Source organism: Pleurodeles waltl, chromosome 4_2, assembly GCF_031143425.1.
Source record: "Pleurodeles waltl isolate 20211129_DDA chromosome 4_2, aPleWal1.hap1.20221129, whole genome shotgun sequence".
Taxonomy (NCBI): Eukaryota; Metazoa; Chordata; class Amphibia; order Caudata; family Salamandridae; genus Pleurodeles; species Pleurodeles waltl.
Window position 1 is genome coordinate 540,702,082 of NC_090443.1, and position 26,052 is coordinate 540,728,133.

The window sequence follows — 26,052 nt, forward strand, 5'->3', positions numbered from 1 at the left end:
AACACCAAAAAAATTACAGAAACATAAAATACACAAACACAAATACACACACATTTGAAATAAAAGACAATGATGGGTGGATAATTTAGATAAGGGTGGGATTCCTTAGATTTAGGGAGGATTAAAAGTTAGGCCCAGCACCATACACAGAGAGACAGAGAAAACAAAATGGCTGCGTCCATGCAAACCTTGTGGTGCCATTAGCACTATATTTGCAAAGCGAGAATGTGAATCACACTTCTGAACGTGAAAACTCTAGCACGAACGGGCGTGCTGAGCAACTCTACCTGCTAGGAAAATCCCGCAGATCTCGCCAAGTTTTTTAACCACTTTGTGGAATTTTGCATAGTGGGACTCCGTGAGCTCTACCCACCCCTAGAGACAATCATCCAGCAGCTCAACTAGCCACACACAGTCCTCCTACATGCAGGAGAGTGACAAATACCTGCTCATGGTCACCCCTGACCAGAAGGGAAGAGAGAAATACTCACAATTAAGACTCCTGGTGGAAAAGCACTCCACTTGTTTCGTGCTAGACAGCAGTGTATCACTGAACTACATCTGGATTGTTGAAAATCACAAGTTGAAGCCCAAACCAAAACTATTGCAGGTCAAAGTGAAAGTATATGGACGGCCAAGAAACTCCTTCCGTGTATAAGCAAGTTAACAATAAAAATGAGCTACAAAGACTGCATAGTTGATCCTGGAATCCATGTGATGGAATGACCAATTCTGATGGACTGCCTCCTCAGTCTCCCAACAGCAGAGCAACTGAAGCTCATAGCTGTCCTCTATATGGTGGAAGACATGCCACGCATCAAACATGAACACAGAAGCTCTTTACTGGCCTGGGAAAGACAAAGACTTCAACAAACAATTGCATATAAATACAAGCTAATAGCACAGAATCATAGGAAAAAAAATTACACCTCCAGAAGGTCGCTGACTAATACCAGCAAGAGCTTCTGATGACACCATTGAAAAATCATAAGGCTCAACCTCATGGGTATCCCCCCTCAATCTGGTACCAAATCGCAGCACTAAAGTAAAGGAATTACTCTGTGTTTGGCAGATTAATGTTCACACAATCATCCAGCATGAACACCACTGAGTACCAGACCAAGCGGACACAATTACAATCCAGAATAGGGTGAGAATATTATTGAAGGTGCACCACAACAAAGCAATCAAAGGGTATCACCAGCTGGAACCTCACAAGAACATGCAATAAATCATGCTATTCACCTCACATTTGGGTCTATTTCTCTACAAACGTCTTACCTTTGGGGTATCTTCAGCTGCTGGTTATTCCAAAAACCTATTAGTAGGGAAATCAGCTCAGTTGTAAATGGACTGAACTACAGTGACAACATTCTAGTATTTGGAGGCTCCTCAGAGAAACTATCACAATCTAGACCAAGTGTGCAAAGCACTAATAGGGCAAACCTAACACCGAACGTGACCAGATGTGAGTTACCAAAAACACAAAGTTCTATGGAATACAACCAGAACTGGACAAAGTCAAAGCTCTCAAAGACACCCTAGCCACCAAAGATGTCAGTGACATCAAGTGTTTCCTAGAAATAGCTAGCTCTATGCCAGATACATAAAGGACTATGCCAACATCAGCAATGCACTGGAACAGCTCAGCAAGCAAGGAGACAATTTTAAGTGGAGCCTCACATGTAAACAAGCTTTTCAGGCTCAAAAGGAGAGCCACTGATGCCACTAACAGGTCCTACTTTGACTCTGCATTGTGCATGGAACTCGCAGTAAAATCTAGCGCAGACTTACTGGGAGCCATCATGGCAGAACATGCAGAGGGTATGACAAGCAAGCAATTGTATCTTACACCAGTTGCAGCCTCTCAGACATCAAGACGTCATACGCACAAGCTGAGAAACAGCCTGGTGGTAGTATGGGCATGCGAGCACTAGCATATCTTCAACTAGAGAAAACATTTAAATATCATGACGGACCACCAAGAGCTACTGACCATCTTTGGGAATCCCAGAGCCAAGATGCCACTGCAGATCGAAAAATGTGAAATTCATCTAGCAAGAATACTCATATACCATCACTCACAAGCTGCTAAGGGACAACAACCCTGCAGACTACATGTAAAGGCATCTCAGAACCTCACGAAGATAGGCTACGTCACCAGCAGAACATCAACTTCGTCATGAGCCAACCAGTGCTGCAATAAATGTCATTTCTTTCCATTGAGGAAGCCAACAAGTCAGCCCTCATTCTGATAAAAGTCAAAAGAAGAACATGGCAAGGAGCATGGCATCACATGGATGGATGAAGTGACACTTGCAGATGGAGTGAATTAGAAAGAGATATAGGCATTTTCAGAAATTCATGAAAAACTAACCTTAGCCACCCAAGGAATCTTGTTAAGGGACACCCCAATAGTGATTCCGAATGACACTCCAAAGGTAAGTGGTCAATCAGGCCCATAAAGGAAACTGAGATATTGTTGCCACCAAGCGAACATTCAGGGAATGAGTAAAGGCAGAAGAGACACTAAAGAAATATCATAAATGCCACCTGGTCAGCGAGAGAACCAAGCCACTGCCCCTATAAATGCCTCCACTACTAGTGGACATCTGGTGGAACATTGCCATTGAATTTTTTGGGCAATTGCAAATTGGCTAATAAATACTAGTGCTGCTGGTTGAATACTCATGATTCCCCACTGCCAAACAGATGACATCTACAAGCGCAAAGAGAGTACACCTGTTCCTAGAAGAAACTTTTGGAGAATGCAGAGTTCCAGAAGTGATCAAGACCACATGTCATGTTTTCACTTTTACCTGCACCAAGACACATAGCCTTCAATGGTCATCTGTGTGTGCTAGGGTGAGAGGTTTCTGAGGGTGGCATCATACATTTTCCAGCCCCACAGGACCCTCTTTGGTACACATGCCCTAGGTACAAGAAGTACTGTGTACTAGGGATCTAAAGAAGGGCCAAAGGTATTGTCAATTAGGAGACAAATGTACAATTTTAGGGAAATAGATCAGGCACTGGGGGCCTGGTTAGCAGGAACCCAGGGCATTTTCAGTCAAAATTGCATCGAATACCAGGCAAAGACTGGGGGTGAATATGTCAAAAGGGGGACTTTCCTACAGAACCCCCCAAACGAAAGCGAATGAGACTAACCTTTCCTAAAAGAGTATTCATTGTGGAAGAACCTGGAAAGGCCATCTGCATTTGCGTGGTCAGTCCAAGGTATGTATTCCTCTGTGAAGTCCATTACCTGTAGGGAGATGGACCACCTTAACAGTTTGGGGTTTTCAGCCATCGGAGAGGTCTGTGGTCAGTTTGAACAAGCAAGTGAGAACCAAACAGGTATGGTCTCAACTTCTTCAGGTACTATACCACAGCAAAGGCTTCCCTTTCCCTTTCAATGGCACTCTAACGCTGGTCTCCTGTTAATGAAAGCAACAGGTTAGTCATGGCCATCATCGTTGGCTTGGGATAGGACCGCTCCTATCCCATGTGCAGAGGCATCAGTCTTTACTATGAACTGCCTTGAATAATCTGGAGCTTTTAGAACGGGTGCTGAACACACTGCTTCCTTAAGAGTGCCATAAGCCTTTTGACAGCTCACTATTCAGGTTACTTTCTTTGACATCTCTTTTGGAAGTCAGTTCTGTGAAGGGGGGCTGCAATGGTACCATACCCCTTCATGACCCTCTGGTAGTATCCAGTCAAGTCAAGGAATGACCTAACTTGGGTTTTGGTGGTTGGAGCTCCCCAGTCCAGAATCGTCTGGATCTTGAGCTGTAGTGGTTGGACTTGGCCTCCACTGACTTAGTGACCAAGTATACAACCTTGCCCTGCTCTATCTGGCACTTTCTTGCCTTGATAGTCAGGCCTGCCTTTCGCAATGCTTCAGGAACCTTGCCAAGATGGATCAGTTGATACTGCCAAGTGGAGTTAAAGACAGCAATATCGTCAAAATACGCTGCACTAAAGTCTTACAGCCTGGCAAGGACTTTATTCACCAACCTTCGGAAGGTGGCAGGGGCATTCCATACCAGTGAACTAATAATGCCCATCTGGGGTCGTGAATGCTGCTTTTTCTTTTGCTCCAGGGGTCAGACCAACCTGCGAGTACCCTGATGTAAAATCAAAAGTTTTGAGAAAGTTGGCTGCCCCTTAACCTGTCAATTAGTTATTCTACCCATGGAATAGGGTGTTCATCTGTCTTGGTGACAGCACTGAGGCCCGTATAGTCCACACAAAATCTCAGCTCTTGTTTACCTCCCTTCAATCACTAAATCAATCAATCAGTGTTTTTAAAGCGCAGCTACTCACCCGTAAGGGTCTCAAGGTGCTGGGGGGATGGGTGGGGGGGAAGTGTAGAGCCCTGGTGAGGTGGTTCTTTAAAAAAGCCATGTCTTCATCTCCTTCATGAATTTGAGGAGGGGGCTGGTTTGTCTGATGTGGAGTGGGAGGGCGTTCCAGGCGGTGGCTGAGAGGTAGGAAAAGGAGCATCCCCCTGTTCTGGTTTTCCTGATGCGGGTTATTTTGGCAAGAGAAAGCTGGGCTGAGCTGAGCGTAGCGCCCTGTGGGAGGTTGAGGACTAGTCTGGCAGCGGCGTTCTGGATGTTCTGTAGTTTGCGTGTGAGATTCTTCTTGATTCAGGCATAGAGTGCGTTGCCGTATTCCAGTCTGCTGGTTATGAGGGCGTGTGTGACGGTTTTTCTGTGTTCGAGGGGGAACCATTTAAAAGTCTTGCGTAGGAGACGTAGGGTGCGGAAGCAGGCGGACATGATTGAGTTGATTTAGTGGTTCATGTTGAGTTTGGAGTCTAGGATGATTCTGAGGTTGCAGGCTTGGTTTTTAGGGGTGGGTGGGTTTCCGAGGGTGACTGGCCACCACGAGTCATTCCAAGCGTTGAGTTGAGGGCCCAAGATAAGTACTTGTGTCTTGTTTGCATTGAGTTGAAGGCAGCTGTTTCTCATCCAGTTGGCTATTGCCTCCATGCCTTCGTGGAAGTTGTGTCTGGCTGTGTTGGGTTCGTTGGCTAGGGAAAGGATGAGTTGGTTGACGTCGGCGTAGGAGACGATGTTGATTCCGTGGCTTCTGACGATGGCGGTCAGCGGAGCCATGTAGACGTTGAACAGCGCAGGGCTGAGGGAGGATCCCTAGGGAACTCCGCAGGTGGTAAGTGTGGGGTTCATGAGAAAGGTAGAGAGTCTTACTCGTTGAGTTCTGCCGGCGAGGAAGGATTGGATTCAGTTGAGGGCCTTGTCTCTGATGCCGGCTTCGTGAAGTCTGCGTATCAGGGTGTGGAGGGAGTCTGTGTCAAAGGCCGCCAAGAGGTTTAGCAGGATGAGTGGCGCTGTCTCTCTCTTGTCCAGCAGGGAGCGGATGTCGTCTGTTGTGGCCAGGAGGGCCGTTTCAGTGCTGTGTTTTTTCCTGAATCCTGATTGGGAGATGTCAAGGATGTTGTGGTCTTCCCTTGGAATGAGAATTGGGGACTAAGACCATTGGGCTGGCCCAGGGATTGATAAAGGGCTCAATTACCCCTAAATCTGCATCATGCTGACTTCAGCTCGGATGCTTTCCTTCACATGATCAGACTATCAACAGATTTTACTCTTGACAGGCATATGGTCACCAGTGTCCTCTCATCATGGATTCACCAGTCAGTATCATCAGGGTTTAGGGAAAAGAGCTCAGCATAGTGCTGTAGGACTTACCTACACTCAGCTTGTTGCTGGGCAATGAGGGTGTCTGAAAATACCACACCATCAACTGACCATCCTCGGGGCTTTGGAAGAGGAGGTCAGGGAGAGGCTTGCTCTCGTCTTCTTGATCCTCATCAGTGACCATCAGCATGGCCACATCAGCCTTGTCAAGGAAGAGCTTTAGGCTGTTCACATGGATGACCCTGTGAGGGTTCCTGGGAGTGCCTAGGTCAACCAGATAGGTGACCTCACTCTTCTTTTTAAGGATGGGGTTAAGGCCATTCCATTTGCCCTGGAGTGCCCTGGGAGCCACAAGCTCAAGTACCCACAGCTTCTGCCTTGGTTGGGACTCTACCATGGCAGCCTTTTGGTCATACTGGAGCTTTTGGAGCTCATGGCTGGCCTCAAGGTTTTTGGATGCTTTTCCATGTGCAAACGTAGGCCAAACACATAGGCCCTCATTCTGACCCTGGCGGTTTGAAACCGCCAGGGCAGAGGGCCGCGGAAGCACCGCCAACAGGCTGGCGGTGCTTCATGGGCAATTCTGACCCCGGTTTACCCCTGGCCCAGGGAATCCTCCATGGCGGCGCTGCTTGCAGCACCGCCATGGGGATTCCGACCCCCTTCCCGCCAGCCTGTGAGGCTGGCGGGAACGGGTGTCGTGTGGCCCCTGGGGGCCCCTGCACTGCCCATGCCACTGGCATGGGCAGTGCAGGGGCCCCCTAACAGGGCCCCATAATGATTTTCAGTGTCTGCTTTGCAGACACTGAAAATCGCGACGGGTGCAACTGCACCCGTCGCACCCCTGCAAATCCGCCGGCTCCATTCGGAGCCGGCTTCCTCTTTGCAGGGGCTTTCCCGCTGGGCCGGCGGGCGATCTTCTTGAGATCGCCCGCCGGCCCAGCGGGAAAGTTAGAATCACCGCCGCAGTCATTTGACCGCGGTGCGGTGTTTGGGCGGTTTCCGCCCGGCTGGCGGCGCCCGCCGCCCGCCGGGGTCGGAATGACCCCCATAGTCCCTTATGTCTTGTTTGGTCTCTCCCAGCCTTCCTACATGAGACACAGTGGTCCCCTTACAGGATTCCAAACAGAAGTTTGAATAGCGGGGGAAATCTACTCCCTCCTGTGGCACTTCTCTATAGGCAAAAAGCAAGCATGGTAACAGGATATCCCATTACCTTTTGATCTTTTCATGAAGTCCTGCAAAAATGCCTTTAATGGTTTTGTTGTCTCTCAACTAAACCATTTCACTGTGGGTGACATAGGATTGTGAACTTATAAGTCACTCCCCATTCATTCTGCATGGCCTTGAGGTGTATAGACATGAAGTTACTACCTCTGTCTAATACCACCTCCTTAGGGGAGCCCAGTCTAGTAAAGAAAAAGCTACGTAGGGCACTAGCTAAGAGGATGTCATGAGCAAATGTGAATCTCTGGCCAGCTGGGTCACTGCCACTCACCTAGTGGCCCAAGGTTTTGGGTATATGGCCTCAGTATACAGGAGTCCCCCCTCCCAATAGGTTCTGTGGGAGCCACTGACATCACCCTTCTCCTGGAAAGCAGCTTGCTCTCACAGGCTCCTAAGAGTGGGACAGGTCCTCATTCCCTAGAACAGCACTTCCCTAGAGGGGCTCCCTGGTCCCAGGAGATCATCTGTGTAAGGCCCAAGTTCCCGGGGCTCAGTTCCCCCAAGGGCTGCCATGTCTTCTCCATTAGGAGAGGAGACCTGAGCTTGTGGCTGATCAGAAGCTGGCTTACCATACTTCCTGCCTTTTCTCTCGGAGGGCTGGGTCATTTTTCCAGGCTCCAGCACCTCTTTTACACCCCGGGCTTTGCATTGTGCTCAAGTTTTAACACACCCATTCAAGTTTACCAAGCACAGCTGCGTGGGTCTTTCTTTTAACCTCAGCCCATGCTCTGAGGACTTTAGATCTTTTGCTAGCAGACAGGCTACAGGAATTGCAGAGGATACCACCACCTTCTTTTGGCCAGCAACCCCTACCCATTCTATGGATACCATCATCATGGGGTGAACTTAGCTTGGTTGTCACCACTGATAACGGTGAAAGTTTCACTAGTCAGATACTGTTCTGAGGAAATCAGTTTCTCAGTCACAATGGTGCCAACTGCAACTGTATCCCTCAGAGCTTCAACTTTGATCCCATTAATATGAGGCTGTTGTCTGTATATTTCAGATTACTGGGCCAGACAGCCAGGGCAGCTGCATCCACTGCACCGTCTGAGACGGAAGTTGCTTTGGTGAGTTCTCTGACATGATCAAGGCCCACCTGGGATCCCATGTGGAGACTTACTAATGCAGCTGGGGCTGCAGGTACACAAGGGGGATTATTTTTAGGATAGTGTCTCTAATTCGGTGCCCATTGGCCTTGCAACTGAAGTACCATGCATTCTTAGGGTCAAAGGTTTTGCCCTGGTACCAACAATCTGTTTGTGAGTGGTCTCAGGGCCCACCGTCCTGACCAGGTTTTTGTGGTCCTTTAGGAGACTTTGGGCCTGATTCTAACTTTGGAGGACGGTGTTAAACCGTCCCAAAAGTGGCGGATATACCACCTACCGTATTACGAGTTCCATAGGATATAATGGACTCGTAATACGGTAGGTGGTATATCCGCCACTTTTGGGACGGTTTAACACCGTCCTCCAAAGTTAGAATCAGGCCCTTTGTTTTTGTCTTTAGACTGGTCACCATCTTTCCTTTTGGGGTGGGGGGCTTAGCGATCCCTTTCTTTGGTCATCCCCCACCATGAGCTGCCTTCGATACCCTAGTCTTGACACAGTGGTTGGCCTTCTTTTCCAAATCTTAGGAAGAAACTGAACCTAGGTCAACCAGGTACTGATGTAATTTTTAAGAAACACAGGGCCAGATGCAGGAAACGGATAGCGACTCGCAAACGGCAAAAATTGCCGTTTGCGACTCGCTAATCGCGTTTCCCTATGCAGAAATGCATATTGCAAGTCGATACCGACTCGCAATATGCATTTCAGAATCGCAAATAGGAAGGGGTGTTCCCTTCCTATTTGCGATTCAGAGTGGTATGCAATACCATTTGCGACCGCATAAGCGGTCGCAAATGGTGTGGCAGTTACCAACCACTTCAAGTGGATGGTAACCCACTCGCAAATTGGAAGGGGTCCCAATGGGACCCCTTCCACTTTGTGAATGGACCCACAAATATTTTTTCAGGGTAGGTAGTGGTCCAAGGCACCACTACCTGCCCTGAAAAAAAAACGAGTGCAGCTCGTTTTCCTTTAAGGAAAACGGGCTACACTTAAAAAAAAAAAAAAACTACTTTATTTAAAAGCAGTCACGAACATGGAGGTCTGCTGACTACAGCAGGCCTCCATGTTTGCGAGTGCCTAGACTCGCTATGGGGCCGCATTTTGCGACCCACCTCATGAATATTAATGAGGTGGGTCATTGCGACCCCATAGCGAGTCGCAGACGGTGTCTGAGACACCGTTCTGCATTGGAAATTGCGACTTGCAATTTGCGAGTCGCTCCGACTCGCAAATTGCAAGTCGCAATTCCCAACTTTGCTACATCTGGCCCACAGTTACTTAACAGATGCTCTTTCATCTTTTCATCTTTCAAAGCCCATCATGGTCTTGCATCTGATTCCCTTTTAACCAGCCACCTAGTGCTTTGACTCAGAAGTCGACTAAATCTACCCCGGACTGACTAGAGTTTTTTTTTACTCTCCCTGAACATAATCCTGTACTCCTTGACCCTAATCCTGTACTCCTCATTTGTAAGTCTGCATCCCTCAATCAGAGTATCTTTCATTCTGTCATAGGGCTCAGCGTCTGCTCCAATCAGTATCCTCCAAGTTAGCTTCTGGACTTCAGCATCTTCACTGTCTCCATCTATAGAAGTACAATCAGATATGCCTCCAGTGGTTTTATTCTCTAGGAGAGTGCTGAAGGAATCATCCTCCTCCTCAGTTTCCTCTTCCCAGAAGGAGGTCTCTTATTACCATGGCCCTAACATTTTCTGCTAGCAACTGCTGCAGATGTGCTTTTATGGGTTTAGGGCCCATGGAAAGGTTCTATGCTTGGCAGAGGGCCTTAGGTTGGGGGAGATTTTTGTTGGGGCCCAGGTTGAGCTCCTGAGATGAACATATTGCCCCAGTGATAGTTTTAACGAAGTTGGGACCTTATTAGAAACTTTTTTTTTTAATCTAAGTAAACTACTAACAAGGCATAACTTAGCTAAAGTATTTTAAATCCTAAACAGTTTAGGCTGAGAGACTTAACACAAGACACTACAGCTAATTTTAAACAATTTAGAACAATCAAAAGATTAGAAAAATATTTAATACTAAAGGAAATTTTGGATTCCTTTGTGCAATCACTTATCAACCGAGTGGTATAGAAGATGTTAAAGTCTTGTGTCCCACCGCTGCGCCACCAATGCAGGAAGCCGTCTCTTTATATGATATATCAAAATGAGTTCTATTGTGCAAAGAGTCCGGGGGTTCCCCTTACTAGTGGACAGGGGCCTGCTCTAGCAATCCAACGCATCCTTTTAGAGGGTAGTGTTGTCGAGCAACCTTAGGCTTATCAGAGATGAGTGTGAGACATCTGCAAATGCACACACAGTCAATAAATGAGACACACATCTCAAGGGGAGCCACACCAATTTACAAAAATGACAAGTATCTTTATATATGTTTTGGCACCAGAATCATTACGATCAGGTAAGTACTTTTGTCAAGAAGAATATTTCCAGGTTTGGAAAAGCTGATACTTTGTGCATTTGTCAGAGGCAGCAATGTTATCCTATGATGAGAACAACAACTAAGTCATTCAGGTATAGTACAGCAACTTACAAGGCCAAGCTTCTGGACTGGAGATAAGTACTGGGCATAGGTCAGGACCGCGCCAACAGGTTACACCGGGCGGCGCTGAGGTGGCCGGGTGCAGGGGTGCAGTACAGCGTTGGGTGCCCAATGTTACTCAGAGGCGGTCCAGCTGAGAAGATGCTGCAGGTGAGGACTGGGGATCTATTTGGGAGGAACCAACAAGGGGGTTTTCACCTTGAGATGTCCAGGGGTGTGGGGGCTCCTTGGGTCCTCTTCTCAATGGGCCAGGGTCGACAGGTGCAGAGGTGCTTAGAGACGTCATGTTTTCTCCACCAGAGAACTTGTGGTTTAGAGCGCCTGTGTGCAGAGGTGGCAGGCGACATCTTGGGGATCCACAGTGGGCAAGTCCACAGTGGGTTTCATCTCTGGAGAGCTGGCAGACCACGCTGGAACCGCTAATCCACTGTAACTCGGGATTTGTGGCACGGTTGCAGTGGTGCTTCCAGGTGTTGGGTTTTTGGGGTCCAGAGTCCTCACATTTTGTCTTAGAGTGCCTCAAGATGCAGGGAAGCAGTTCCACGGATTCATTAAAGTTCCTGAGTCATTGTTGAAGACAGGCTGTCCTCCAAGGCTTTGAGGCGCAACCGCTACAGGATGAATCGACTTTGGCACAATTCGGCAGGAACAGCCGACAGGCCCACTGGGCTGGCTCCAGGTCAGTTGCTTCATCCTTTGCTTTTGCAGCTCTCCAGTGTCCTCCTTCTTAGGTCAGCAGGAATCTGATTTCCTGGTGCCAGAGGCTCCCCAAACACTGCATTTAGGGGTGTTTCAGGGAGTTCAAGGTAGTAGACAATGGGCTACTTACCTCAGGGCTTAATACACCCCCTGCATAACCACTTCCAGAGGGAAGCAGGCATAACCCTGCCCCAGAGTTCCTAAATCTGCTAATACGAAGATGGGAGATTTCAAAAAATTTGTGTCCACCCCGGGCAGCTCACCTCAGGGGTGGGACTCACCTGAAGGGGTGGATACACCTCCCTGAATATGGAATTTCCCGCCCATCCAGGTGCCAAATGGGCCCTGGGGCAGGGCTCAGCATCTCTCCTGTGAGTGAAGCCAAATCTGCATACCAAGAGCAGTGGGCCTCTTTGAAGCCTCCTGCTTTGGAATGCAGGTTAACAGGTTAAGCTGTTGGGTGGGGTATGTAAAACACTTCTCCCACAGCAGGCTTTGTGATGGACCACCCGAGAGCACAGACCCTCACATAAGGAGTCAAAATTGGGTCTAGTGGTGGCAGACTGGCTAAAACTTGTCAGACCCCACATGGGCAGTTGGTAGGTTTTCAGGGGGCACCTCCAAGGTGCCCTCTGGGTGCATGTATTGATAATCCCTCACTGGCATCAGTAAGGGTTTATTAATATGAGATGTTTGATACCTAACTTCCCTATTTTCAGTGAACCGTCATGTAGCTGGGGAACTCGTATTGAAAAGTGTCGAACAAATGTACTTAAAATGGCTTCCCTGCTCACTCACTATTTCTAAGAATCGACAAAGATATAGCAGGGGCATATCTGGTCATGCAGATATGACCTCACATGTAATATAATGCACCCTGTCTTAAGGGTTGCAAAGCCTGCGGTAGAGATTATTTACATATTTTGCACGCAGTGTTAGGGGACATGGCACACAGGCAGTGTGCCATGCCATGTTTTCACTTGTAGCTGCACAGAGACATGTAGCCTGCAATGGCAGTCTGTGTGTTCTAGGTGAAGGGTCTATGAAGGTGGCACCATACACGCTACAGCCCTCGTGGATTATCTTTAGTACCCACCCCCTAGTTACCAGGATTATCGTTTACTAGGGACTTACAGGGGGCCAAAGGTATTGCCAACCGGGGAACAATTGTACAATTTTGGGGATAGAGATCTGGCACTGGGGACCTGGTTAGCAGGAACCCAGGGCACTTTCAGTGAACATTGCATCAGTTACCAGGAGAAGAGTGAGAAGAGTGGTGGTGGTGGCCATGTCAAAAAGAGGCAGTTTCCTACATTGATTATATGGTGTTTGACAACAATTCTTTCAATGAGTAATTACAAATCACATGTTTTTTGTGATGCATGTGTTACGTCTATAGTATTGTAATTGAATTTATATTGTGATAATTATCCTAGACAAGACCCTGAAGCACTTTTAGTCAGGCAGCATGCTGCCCTGGAACCCAAGTATACTGGTTAATCCATTGGTCATTTGGATTAGTCTTGTGCTCTTGAGGAGTCCATTCCATGCCTTTGCCTCTGTGTATTTGTGGTAGATTAAAATGATAGGGTTTTATGTGATTGGAGGATAAGTGTGTTCATGCAAATGACTGCTGAGATTAACATGTAGTCCAGAGAAAATTAGGTATTGATAGATTGCTGAGGTATGGTTTCAAAAGGGAGAAGTTGTGATATATGAAATTATATACATGAATTTTAGGGAAATACAATAATAGAGAATAAGGCAAACAACCATGCAACAAGGGTAGGCTGTACTCTGACGCATGCAAAGGATGGTCAGTAAGGTGAGATTCATTTGTAAGAAAACATGGAGAGGTAACAGTCACAGTCGGACGTTTTAAGCCGGTCAATTTTTCATGCAGGGTTTTAAGAACATAATGGAGGTATTTTAACGTGGCAGGCATTATGAGGAACCACAACTGTCGAAAGAAACAACATTATTATTTACATATGTGCTCTACTAGGAACTTTTGATAGGTACTAGAAACTGGTGAATATTCTGTCTGCTGCTAGGCTACCTCTACACTACTGGCATTAAATAAAAGACAAATGCGTAAGTGAGGGTGCGGTCTACTGACCCCTCTCATGTAAATTCTCCCTGTTATCTGAAACTCAGAACCAGGCACTGATATTCTGTATGTGGGTGTCAAGATCCTATGTGCGCACAGTAAGCATGCAACACATGTAGGATATTAGGACTCTGTTTATGTGTCTGTGAGAGAGACGACTATGAAGCCATTGGGATATATTATGGATGCCCCTGATTTAGCATGTACAACACGGACAGTGAGAGTAGTTCCCCAGATAGTTAAAGTTTATTGACTACAATCCTGTGCCTAGAGGGTGAACTGAAACAAGAAGGATGGAGACATGGCTACCATTAGTAGTATTTCCATGGAGACTTTGTAAGCAAGGGCTGCTCAGAGGTTCTTTATGAGCTCTGCCAGTTGATGGAAAAGGGATGAGGTGTGAGACTGCAATTTTTTATATTCAAAATAAGGACATTTCTAGGCCAGGGCCGCCCTTTTGTATGTCCCAGATTGTTGCTTCAGGAAGGCAGATCAGACCTCACACACCATTGTGCCCTTTTGGGTACTGCTGCTTGTAGCCAGCCCCAGTGCTACCTGCTGTAAGAGGCATCACTTTACACAAAGGCTGTGTCTGGCAAGCAGTACTTGAAGGACATTTGAAAGAGAATCAACCCTTACATAGTAACAAAGAGGAGCTATGAACAAAAATGTTAACTCAAAATAATCTATCCACGTGGATCTGCTCCCCTACACCCTAGCAGACTGGAATCAGTTCTTCACACAATGCTGGTTACAGAAGAGCTTGAGGAAAGCAGGAAGGGCGGGAATGCATTGATAAACAGGCTCAAGCTGTGGACTCAGATGGGAGAGAAGGCAAGGGGGACGGAAGGCAAACCAAGGCATGGCAAAGGAGAGGGAGAAGGGGCAGCTAAAGCAAAGAGAGCAGGGACTTAACAAAGAAAGGCAAAAAACAGAAAGGTCCATACATTTTGATGTGCAAAAACTGAAATGCAATAGAAGCATACCAAAGAAACTATAGTCCCCTGAAATCAGTAATTGAAGTATACAAATCAACAAGTCAATGTTTGATACTTTGATATGCTTATCTGGGCAATGTAAACACAAGAATTGATAGGAAAGCCAAAGTCAAAAAGTCAGGCACAGGGAGCTAAACTAAACAAGAAAATCATCCACTCATGAGCAAGGGGCAGTAACAAAGCCTGGTTTTTAGTATGTGTTAAATTATTTATGTCAATACTGTCTGCAGCAAGACTGCAGAAAGCAATTTATTCAATGTTGTACTCTACCTGTGGTGAACCAAAACTGATATTTATAACCTTCGGTTTCAACTGAATTACCTAACCCACTAGATCTCATTTACTCATTGCATGAATGAGAAGACTGTACTCACCTATCAAAATGTTGGCAGGACATACATCTTGGTGGGCAAAGTTTGATTGGTGTAAGTCCTCAAGAGCTTGGATTACATCCCTCAGTATGTTTCTGACTTTCAATGGAGACATGTTTTTCTGTCCCTCAATGCTATTTTCACATAACATAAGGCACAAGTAATGGCGAGAATCATCTTCTTCTGCACCAAGTAGTTTCATAGTATGGCTTCTGCCTTGGAAATAATTTAGACACCGCTGCTCCTGTAGAAATCTCTCATTGCCACCTTCTTTCAGGGTTATCTTCACAGCTACTTCATGACCATCATAGATGCCCAGATAGACGCCTACCCCAGAAGTACTTTTAATCTTGTACTTGTCCTTGATAAAGATCTCCAGTTTTCCTTTGAGTGGACGATTCATATCACTGAGTTCCTTAAGGTTCTCTCCCCAACATTTGCTGAGTGCAGTCCAGTTTGATGACATGTCATATGGATCTACAGGTGCACCATACTTGAGAAGTAGTTTTACCAGCAATGGATTATACTTGGTCAGGGCTTCTCGGATTAAATGCTTATTTTTTGGGTTAGCCCCATTTTCCAACAAGAGTTTGACTATTTCATAATCATTGTGTTTGATGCCCACTTGCAATGCAGACCTTCCGGTGTTATCCTGGACATCAGCTTGACCTCCATACTTGCTCAATAAAGCCTCTACCAAACCTGCTCTTCTTTTCTCTACTGCCAGGAAAAGAGCTGTTTTGCCCTCTCTGTCGCGCATGTTAATCTCTGCACCAGCATCTAGTAGAAAATCAATGACAGTGGGGGCTGAACTATTCAGAGCATGAAGCAATGCACTTCTTCCATGAAGGTCCAGGTGATTCACATTGGCTCCTCCAGCAAGCAGCATCCTAACTATGCTTCCATGGCCTTTCTTAGCTGCATCCATAAGAGCTGTCTGTCCACCAGTGCTCCTGGACTTGCCTTCATCAGTTGCACTCCGCACCACATTCACGTCTGCTCCTGCACCCAAGAGGAACTTGGTTGCCTGCTCATGACCATATAAAGCAGTTTCCATTAAAGCTGTGAAGCCATAGTCATCTTGCTCATTGATATTTGCTCCTCTGGAAAGAAAAAGTTTCAGGTATTCCTCGCTTCCCAGCATCCCAGCAATAATGAATGGAGTAGCACCATTATCCTTTTTGACTAACGGGTCTGCCCCCCTTTCCAACAAAAGATGAACAATCTCATCCCATCCCAACTGCACTGCTTGAAGCAGCGGGGTCCATCCATATTTGAATTTTGCATTGATATCAGCACCTCGTTCCAGCAAAAGGCAGACATCATCAATCTTCCCTTCTACAACAGCCTTCCAAAGTAAGCTGCATTTGCTTAACCCCATTGGATAAAGGGTTGTGTTGGCTTGTAACTCTGATCCTGTTTGAGATTCAATACTTGAGGCTGCACTATGCATCTCTTCTGCCATTGTAATAATTGCCTGACCCTCCAGGGAGGGAGATGTTACATAGAGGATTCCATGTCCTCTCCTCAATTCATGACAGTAAAGATGGTATGAGCTGCTGGAAACACATATAAGGCACAGGCTGCAATCCGTATTGTTTTGATTCACCGATTAAATTAATGGTAACTTCTGAATAGCTTGAGTGATTCCTCTGTTAAACTGTATTACAGATTCCAAACTGCTTCATCTAGCCGAGACTCTGCCTGAAATGGAGAAATGGTGCAATTAATCCTAAAGCAGAAATTGTAATTATATGAGCAATAATGTCAGCACCATGTTTCTCTACTTTCTTCCACAATTAACTTAGAAGTTTAACAGTTTTGGGTGCAGCTAGTCAATAATACACTAAAATATTTGATATGTGTCATTCCGAAAACACCAGAAACAATTCTGCACGGTTTTGTTCAAAATAGTGGTGAACAATAGTATTCACAGTTTTCACTTCTGTCTCCCAACCCTCAACTGCAGTAACTGCTTCTAGGATTGAAACTATTCAAGTGAATCATCCATCACAGTGTATTCAGAAATATCACACATTGATAGCTTTCCCTATTTTACTTTCTTTACTTTGAGATCATGAAAGCCAGGTGTGTTCCATCATCCAGTCTTTTGTGTCATCTTAAAAAGTCAAACAGGAAGTACCTGTTAGAAATGGGGTTTCTGGTTGGCTAGGGTATCCACCTAAGCCAGGCAGACCCTACCGACTCTAGTCAGGGTGAGGGAGTTACACACCCAAGATAACCCCTGCTCACTCCCTTGGTAGCTTTGCATGTGCAGTCAGGCCTATCCCAGAGGCAATATGTAAAGCATTTGCACAACACACACAACATGCGTGATGCACAATCCCCACCACAAAGGAAACAAAACACCAAGTAATATAAAAATAAACTGTATTGTACATAACATTATTAGACCACACACGTCAGTAATACCCTGCTATCCAAGCAGTTGTCAGAACATTACACAGTACTATTACGCTGCAAAAGCCAGCAATAGTCACATAGAACATATAGGTTACTGGTTATCCTGCAGCATAAGCAATAGTCAGGTAAACATTACTAAAATAATGCACATTTCATTGTAAACATAAATGCCCATATAAGGAACCTCAGAAAATATATGGCAAGTCATGAAAACATATTAGCATAAATGCATGGGTCATAGTAAACATGTCACTAAAAATGCACTTGCCTTGGTAAACACACCATCATAAATGCCCAAAAAAGGAACATCAGAAAACATATTGCAAGTTATGAAAACATATGCTAGCGCGCCTGGTCCTTAATAAGTAAACTTACAAGGGGATGCGTAAAGGCCGATGAACCTTCTGGATTGCATGGAGTATCCTCATCACGTAGTGACCAGTGGCATCAATAATCAATGTAATCATTCAGTAACCACTAAGAGAATCATTAGTTATTCAACAATTATAACCAACAATTTCATGAATAACTACGACTCAAAGCATTTAACGATTTTTTATTTCCTTATTAATTACAATTCTAATGTATTTGGTTAACTCAAGTTTTATTTAATCAGCTCATTGTTAGTTTATTAGCAACCACCAATAACAAAATCTAATCTAGACTTGAAAAAACATATGATCGAATGCTTCTACATAAGCCAATAAAGATGAATATAGCAGCATTGGTAGCAGAGTTCAGCAAACCAGTCCGTCAATCATTATTACTGTCAAGTCACCCGAAAGACCCTTAACTAACCCAGATTGGCATTGGCATGTGGGACCTCATGCAAACAATTTAGAAAACGTGAATTTGGAAAAACATCTAGCTAAGAGGAAAAACTATTAAACAGCGCAGTTGGTATCTAGAAGAAAAGGCACAAAGTTAGTCAGTCACATTTTCATAGCTACCTATCCACAGAATGGATCAGCAACAAAGTCAGTCTTCGTCTTTAGGTCATCAATAGATCAGCAACGCATCAGGCTCTCAAAAGCATGAGCCCAACGACAGAATCTCGAACCGCGTCTCCTAACGTCATCAGCATCTCCCACATCTCTCCCTAATTCTGAATTCTTAGCCGTGTCATGACGTTTTGTCAGAGTTTTTCAGTCCATCCCCCTAATTCCTAATTGGTCAGTCAATCGGCAGATATGACTAACCTAAAATATTAATTTTTCAAATCTATTAGTTCTAATATTTCTTCTTTCACAGCACACGGATTGGTCCACTGTACGATGTCTTCATCATCTGGCTCTTCAGGTATCGAAAATGTTGCATGTTCCTCTTCAGTCAGTGCTCCCATTGTTCAAGTCCTGGGAAAGAACATTTAGCCAACTCTACACATAATTGTATCAATTTGACTTCATCATCTCCTGTCCCTCTGTACATTGCAGAAAATTCTATCTAAGCATCTTTAACATAGGGTGGTTCAAGGTCGGTTATACACCGACTTCTCTGCAGTGCGCTAGAAATTCAGTCTGTATGAGGCCTGGAGAAAGACTAGGCCATAGCTTCAGCTAAGTTAATTCTACAAATTAATGCAAACATGGGTTATACATTTCACTATGACATACTACTACATTATTCTTATATATTCATTATTTCACACATTTTTTGTTATTTTAGTAAAACTTTCGTATAAGTGGCTGACATACCCCGTGGGCACATTTTCAAAAGTGCAAATTATTTTCTCTACGATTAATTTCTCTACGAACTTTTCGTTAATCAAAACACATAAACATTTATTATTAATTTCTAATTAGCATATCTGCGTCAACACATATTAGCATAAATGCATGGGTCATAGTAAACATGGCACTAAAAATGCACTTGCCCTGGTAAACACTCCATCATAAATGCCTATAAAAGGAACATCAGGGTATCAGAGAACACATGGCAAGTCATAAAAAAAGGTCAGCAACATTCCCAGTATGCATATGTCGCAAACCACATTAGCACATAGATCCAGGCATGAGCCTGGAGGCATACATCCTGGGTGATCCTATTGATAAGCTTGGGGAACAAAAGGCAACAATATCCTGGAGGGTAGGAGTCCCACAAACCCCCACATGGAGAAATAGTTATAGCGCCTGAGCGCTTTCCTTATTGTGAGTGTAGTAGGTTCCAGACACGCTGGTCAGGCAAGGGTCCCTCGGTCAGTGTTTCCTCCCCATCCTGCCAACCTCACAGTCCTTCACCCACGCCACTCGAGCGATTCGCCCAAAAACAAGAAAAAAAGCCTGTACCTTACTACCCGGCAGGGGAGACCTCTCGACAACCCTCCCCGTGGTGGGAATCCACTAGGCAGCCACCCGCAGCCTTGCGGTGCGACTGCTGAATCCCGGGCCACCCCTCTGGCGGCCTTTGACGGCAGGTTGTAACAAGGAAGCCCTTCAGGGCCTCCTTCATTGCCGCTGGCCTCCTCGCTGGGAGCCGGCTTCCTCCTTCACGGCTAGGCCACGGCAACTCCAGGCTCCAGGAATGGATGCCTGCTTGTTCTCTGGGGGCACTCCTTAATGGGCTCCCAGGCCCTGGGGCTACCAACCAGGAGCGCTGACTCCTGACTTCTTTCTCGTTCCCCAGGGGAAACACAGAACAGTGTGCTTCGGAAATACAAGTTGCCCGGACCAAGGCGGTGATTTTCCCCTCGCAGAAAACAAGGAAAGCGCTCTTCCAGCGCTTAAGGAAATCAGGTAAAGCACTTGCCAGGTGCTAGGCTCTAGCCCAGCAGCTCCCAATACAGCGCTGTCTTTGCAATGAGAATACAGTATTGACAGGAGGCAGGCGCCACAGCATCCAGCCCCTGGGAACACAAGTGAAGCAAAGGGCGGTGGGGCCCAACAGCAGGCCAGCACAAGAGTGATGCAGTCAGTGGCAGTTCCTCCTGGTGACCCAGCAGCACAGCAGCAGTAGTCCAAGGCAGTTCCTGGTGAGTCAATCCAGCAGCATTCTGTGTCCATTTCTTTAAGAATGTTTCTTGTGCGCTTTACATGGGGAAAATCCCCTGTACTTATACCCAGTTTTGAAAAGCAATTTCAAAGTGGGGTGGGAGAGGTTCCAACTGGTTCTAGGAGTGTCCCCTCTCTCCTCCAGCACAGGCTCTAGACATCAGTTGGGGATAATGAAGGTGTGCCCCACCTCCCCTTCTCTCAGCTCAGGAAGACCATTCAATATGGAAATGCACCTCTGTTACACCTCCACCCTCCCTGTGTACAGCTGTCTGAAACGTATGCACAAAACCCAGCTGTCACTTTGCCCTAGTCGTGGATTGGAGTCAAGCTGCAAAACACCAGTCATAAGCACAGAGAAATACTCAATTTCTAGAAGTGGCATTTCTAGAATGGTAGTAAAAAAAATCTACCTACACCAGAAATCAGCAGTTCTCACTACCATTAGAACCAAACCAAACATGCCTATGCTACGCCTCATAAATCAGACAATACCTTCTAGTCATAAGGCAGGGCATTTCCAAGCACTCCTATGAGCAAGGCCGCACTCCCACAGTGAGAAACCTATTAGGCTCTACCAGGACAGGCCACACAACCAGGCACATGTCCTACCTTCTACATACATAGCGCCCTGTGCATAGGGCTATCTAGGTCCTACCTTATGGGTGACTTACATGTAATAAAAGGGGAGTTCTGGGCCTGGCAAGTAAATTTAGATGGCAGGTCCCTGTGGCAGTAAACTGCACCCACAGGCCCTGCACCAGCAGTCCTGAGACAGGTTTGAAAGGCTACTTCTGTGGGTGGCACAAGCAGCGCTGCAGGCCCACTAGTAGCATTTAATTTACAGGCCCTGGGTATAGGGATACCACTGTACAAGGAACTTACAGGTAAATTAAATGTGCCAATTAGATGTAAGCCAATCATACCAACTTTAGAAGGGAGAGCACCTGCACTTTAGCACTGATCAGAAGTGATAAAAGTGCTCAGAGTCCTAGAGCCAACAGCAAGAAGTCATAAACAAATAGGAGGAAGGAGGCAAAAAGTTTGGGGATGACCCTGCAAAAAGCGCCAGGTCCAACAGTACCCTATACTATTTCTGATAACAGATATTTTACTAGACATTAAAGTGTGAATTTGCTCTATATAGGCTACTGTAAAACTAGATTTCATACCCTAGTACTATGTGCGATGCATAGGGAATAAGGCTTAAAATAAATGATAAATAATTGAGAATAACAGTTGTGTTAGAGCTGATCTACTTATGTACTCTGTGGTGACCATCTATAACACTGCCAAAGAGACAAAAAAGGGAAAAAACAAAAACATGGGGCCCACCATTGGCAGGGTTTTGTGGCTTGAATCCAATCAGTTTCCAGGCATTTATTGTACGTCCTACACCAACAATCAACCATAAATACTGCAAACAATATGTGTCATGGTTAACATACCACCTAAGCAAAAGGGATTGATTACACTGAACCTCTTATCTTTTTGGGTCATGCACACAATCAGCAGACTTCAGTAAGCTGGTGGCACTGATCTGGATGTGAATGTTCCATCACTTATCTTCATCTATCACCACATGTGCTACAGCTCATTCACCTAGATTATGATGTCTAGTGTATCCAAACCCAACAAAGACAGAATTTTTGCTCAACTCAAGCAACATGGACCATTTTCAAATCTAATCATCGTCCTCTGGCACGAAGCTGGAAATATTCACACTCCCACTTACAATCTATGACAAATCTTAAGGTATCTATCTCAAAAGCATTTTATCCCTCATTGCTATCTTGCATGCTCTCTACCCAAGGCCTACAGGGGATGCCATTTCAATTTAACAACATAACCTAAAGTTCCCATGTCAGTCTACAGATATGACAAGACACAGCTTGTCTACAGATAGAGATAGTTGGAAGCATCCTCCATGCCTTCTGATTGTTTGTTATTCCCATGAATCTGTAACAGTCCCTCCCTTAGCAAGAAACTGGCTGTTGTGCTATGAGGCATTAATGTTAAGGTGAGAAGCATTAGTTACTCTGGGTTGTGGATGAGAGAAGTGAACACCAGGTTACTTTGAAGAAAAGAAAAGGTAATGGGTGGAATTCTTGAATTTATCAAAGAAACTAGAAGTTACTCATGGCTGTATGAGGTTCCGCAGTTTTTTTGCCCAACATACCACCTCAGACAGGAACCAGCCATATGCAACACTTTGAGGTGCACCGCTTGTGCCAACCTGATGTCTACAGGAGATCAGCTTCAGGTGCTGAACTTAGTTAAGCTTGACCACATGCTAAATACAAGGACAGTCAATCTGTCAACAGTTTAGTTTTAATGACAGTTTACCCTTTAACACTATCTTCGACTAACACAAGTGCCAATGTAATCCTTACATCAGGCTTAGGGGCTTGGATATGAAGAGTGCTATCAAATGTGATGGCAAGCCAAGATTTACTTTGGCTGCCTTCTATTTACTGTGTGTGTGAGGCTGTTTTTTTCAGCTAGTGTGGCTATTTTCACTACACACTCCATAGCTCTTACTCCCATAGTCTATAATAGAGTGCAAGAACCACTTTTTCTGTTTGCCCTGCAAAGGTCACATGGCTCTCGAAGTTTACAAAGCTCTGGGCCTTATTCAGAACAGATCAGTGATCAACGTGAACAGGTTCCAGTACTTCTTCTGCAAAGACTATTTCCCAGACACATGGAGATACCCCTTGAGAATATCTAAAGTCAAAGCTTAGATTATTTGTGCTAGATCGCCTTGGTTTGCTGCAACATTGCCCCAGAACTGTAGTTTAAAATAAATGTTCCCTCACTACCAATCATTTACTGTTCTAGGGCTAGTTTGTTGATCCTTTGTCTAAAGTAACTAGGAGTTTTCAATTCAACAACTTTTATCACCCCTATCAATTTAATGGCTAGCTATTCTAAATCAATGCCTATCCCTCCTTAGCCATTAACTGATCTTTTGGGGCTTCTAAATATTTCATGGGGAGAGAGAGAAAATGTAGGCACAACTCTGGCATTTGAGAAGACAAACTGAATACATCAGGCATATGTTTTTTTGCATTTGGAGAAGGTCCTGTTTCACTATCATGAAATAAACAATCCTGTTTTCGTCCATACTGTAGATGCCACAGCACCAGTCTTGGGCAATCGACTACCCTCGAAATCAACCCTGCACCAGTATGGACTCCCAGATTTGAGTGACAATATTAATCTGGATCCTCCTGCAAGTCAACAATCAGGTTAACAGGGTCAAGGACTGTGAGACTGGGAACCAATTCTTGAATATTATAAAGGCCTATACTAAGTTGGTTGGGGTAAACTGTGATCTTGTTTTCCAAGATCTACTTTTAAGCACTGTCAATATCATCTTGCAGAATACCTCTCCTCCTAATGGATACCCATCCCAGCTGATCAAATGATTCCTGCTCAGCATCTTAAAATCTCACAGCTTCACCCACTAAAATGAGTCCTGACAGATCCCAGTAGTCGCACATCCATTAGGACAAATTTGTCAAAGCCCCAGCTCTTCCCACCTGCCACTCAAAGGAATTATTAACAAAGAAAAGGGCCTTAACGAAGGCCATCTGCTTAGTTAACAACTCTTTTGCCAACATGCATTTAATTAAGGCAGAGGGTGACTAAGAAGCCACACTATTAAGTGCAAAGCACATGTTTAAAACAAAAAACAACAGTCAGTACCTTTGCCTGATTTCTCCCAACTCTGCTGATTGGAACAGGAAGCTGGGACCTTGGAAGGACAAGTGAAAGCAGTCATTCATTACATTCATGACAGCAGTTTCACCTCTCCCTGCTGCCACACTGTTACTAGTTCCAGGGAATCCAGGGAGCTGGAATAGGGAAGAAAGGCTGCCTGCAGAGTCACCACACCAAGGAAGGTAAGCTGAAAAGCAGATAGAGAGAATATGTGTGAGAATATGAGTTTCTTTAGGTATAAGGAAATGCATTTGAGTAATGAGTTTGGGAGTAGCCAGTATGCTCAAACTATTGTAGGCTTTCTTAATGACTTTTTGGCAATCTTCATAATAAAAGTGCTGCATTCTTCCCTTTTTTCTGAACACTCTTGGTGACATTCTGGCTATCTCTGGCATACCAGTGGTTCATCCTTGACACATTATGGACATTCTTAACAGTACCTAGCTTGTCTTTAATAGCGGTACATCCTTGGACATTCCTGCAGCCATTCAGGCTATTCTTTTCATAATAGTAGCCCATTCTTGGTGCCATTGTGACTATCCCTGGTACAAGAGCGGCACATCCTTGACAGGTTATGGGCATTTTTTTCACTTCTACATAATGTCACCCTATCTATGGCAAGGTCTCTGAAAAGTGCACAGTGCGCTGTGAACCTCGTTTTTAGGGTCGAGTCTGTATCGCATGCGCTTGCGCATGCGTATCGCTAGCGAGACACTTTAGGAATTAGAAAAGGGCTCGGAGCCCCGTCCACGTCATGTGAGTGTCTTTCATTAGTTCGTGGGCTTGCCGGTTAAAATCTGCTTGCTTTTATTAGTGGCATACATCATGCCTTTTCCGGTGGTTAGCCTTCTCGAATGCAGCGACCAAGTACAGAAAACATGCGAGGCTCGCTGTTTCCCGTCAGGTTTGTGGACTACTTTTTCTCTATTTTCACAGCGCGATCTTGCTTGGCAGAAGTCTTTGCATAATATCGACCCTGTTACACAGTTAATTGCACTTTTGCCGGTTACGTATATAATTGCACTTTTGCCGATAGGTTTTATTACGAGTGAACTATAGCAGCGCGATCGATCTGTTTTTTCTTTTAAAGTGGCAAGAAAAATCAGGTTGGGAGTTTACAACTGGTAATAGCAGTAACTCGGACAAATGCGAGACCCCAGTGCATTGCAATTGCTTGTTGTAACATTTGCTTACAATACCAAGCACGCCAGTTGGTCTCAACTGGCCACATTTGGCTCTTCGAGCACTCAAGTGTCGCGCAGGAAGTGCAGCGCTATTTGTGAGCCCCACAGGACCAGAGTGTTATCGGATGAGCATCAGGGCTTGCAGGTCGTACTCTTTCTCACAAGTCTGCAGGTACGAACAATGAAAGAAATCAGAACATCGCCAGTGAGGGCTTGGACGCTGACAATTCCTCCAATATGAACAAGCCCCAAATTATTACCAAAGCGCCAGAAGTGGCGCTCTGCACAATAATATTTTCATTTAGCAAATGAGCCTATAATCTGCTAGCCAGTCACATAGGAACAGAGATAGGACCAAAAGGCAGCACCCGAGTAATAGTTGGGATCATCTGACAATGAACTAAAGATCAGTAATAAACGCTTTAATGCGCCAGAAAACAAAAGAAGGTAAGAATAATGGGCCCGGTTTAATCGATGCGAGCACAACTGTAAATGAACAAAACACCAAAGGGAGCATCCTTTGCAACGTTCACTGCACAGAAATTATGGGCTTCCGGACAGTGCTTTAAATGGGCTGGTACTCACTGGTACCAAGTACCGGCACTTTTCAGTTTTCACCCTCTTAGTACTGGAACTTCTCCTTCACAAAGAGAGTACAGGTACTTAGAGGAACAGTGAGAACGTGAGCGCGACATTCCACATTCGCGTATCAGTGTTGTTCAAAGCTGATTTGCATTGTCAGGGCTCCCTGCGGTTCAGACAGCTTTCATGGTAAGGTGATTGATTCACAGTACAGAGTCTATTGACCATGTGCAGTTAATCCCAATGTACGTGAGCGATGCAGGGCCCGTTGCCTGTCCCATGCGAAACAGGACATTAAATCCAGAGTGTGAAATGTTATGTTTTTTTAGCAGATCTAAGTGGTTTGTGCCACAGTAGAGTTTGGAAGAGACAGGGTGAAAAAAACATTCCAGTTCTGTGTGGGCA

At 45.2% G+C, this 26,052-nt stretch overlaps 1 protein-coding gene across 3 annotated transcripts in view; it reads right to left on the reverse strand.

The window, feature by feature from the left end:
* Positions 1-26,052, reverse strand: part of RNASEL (ribonuclease L) — a 164,408-nt gene that overhangs the window by 131,382 nt on the left and 6,974 nt on the right. For all 3 annotated transcript variants that reach the window (XM_069232069.1, XM_069232070.1, XM_069232071.1), the window contains exon 2: positions 14,748-16,448. In XM_069232069.1, the coding sequence (XP_069088170.1) occupies positions 14,748-16,209 (1,462 nt within the window). In that variant the 5' untranslated portion in view covers positions 16,210-16,448. The remainder of the gene's footprint in view (positions 1-14,747; positions 16,449-26,052) is intronic.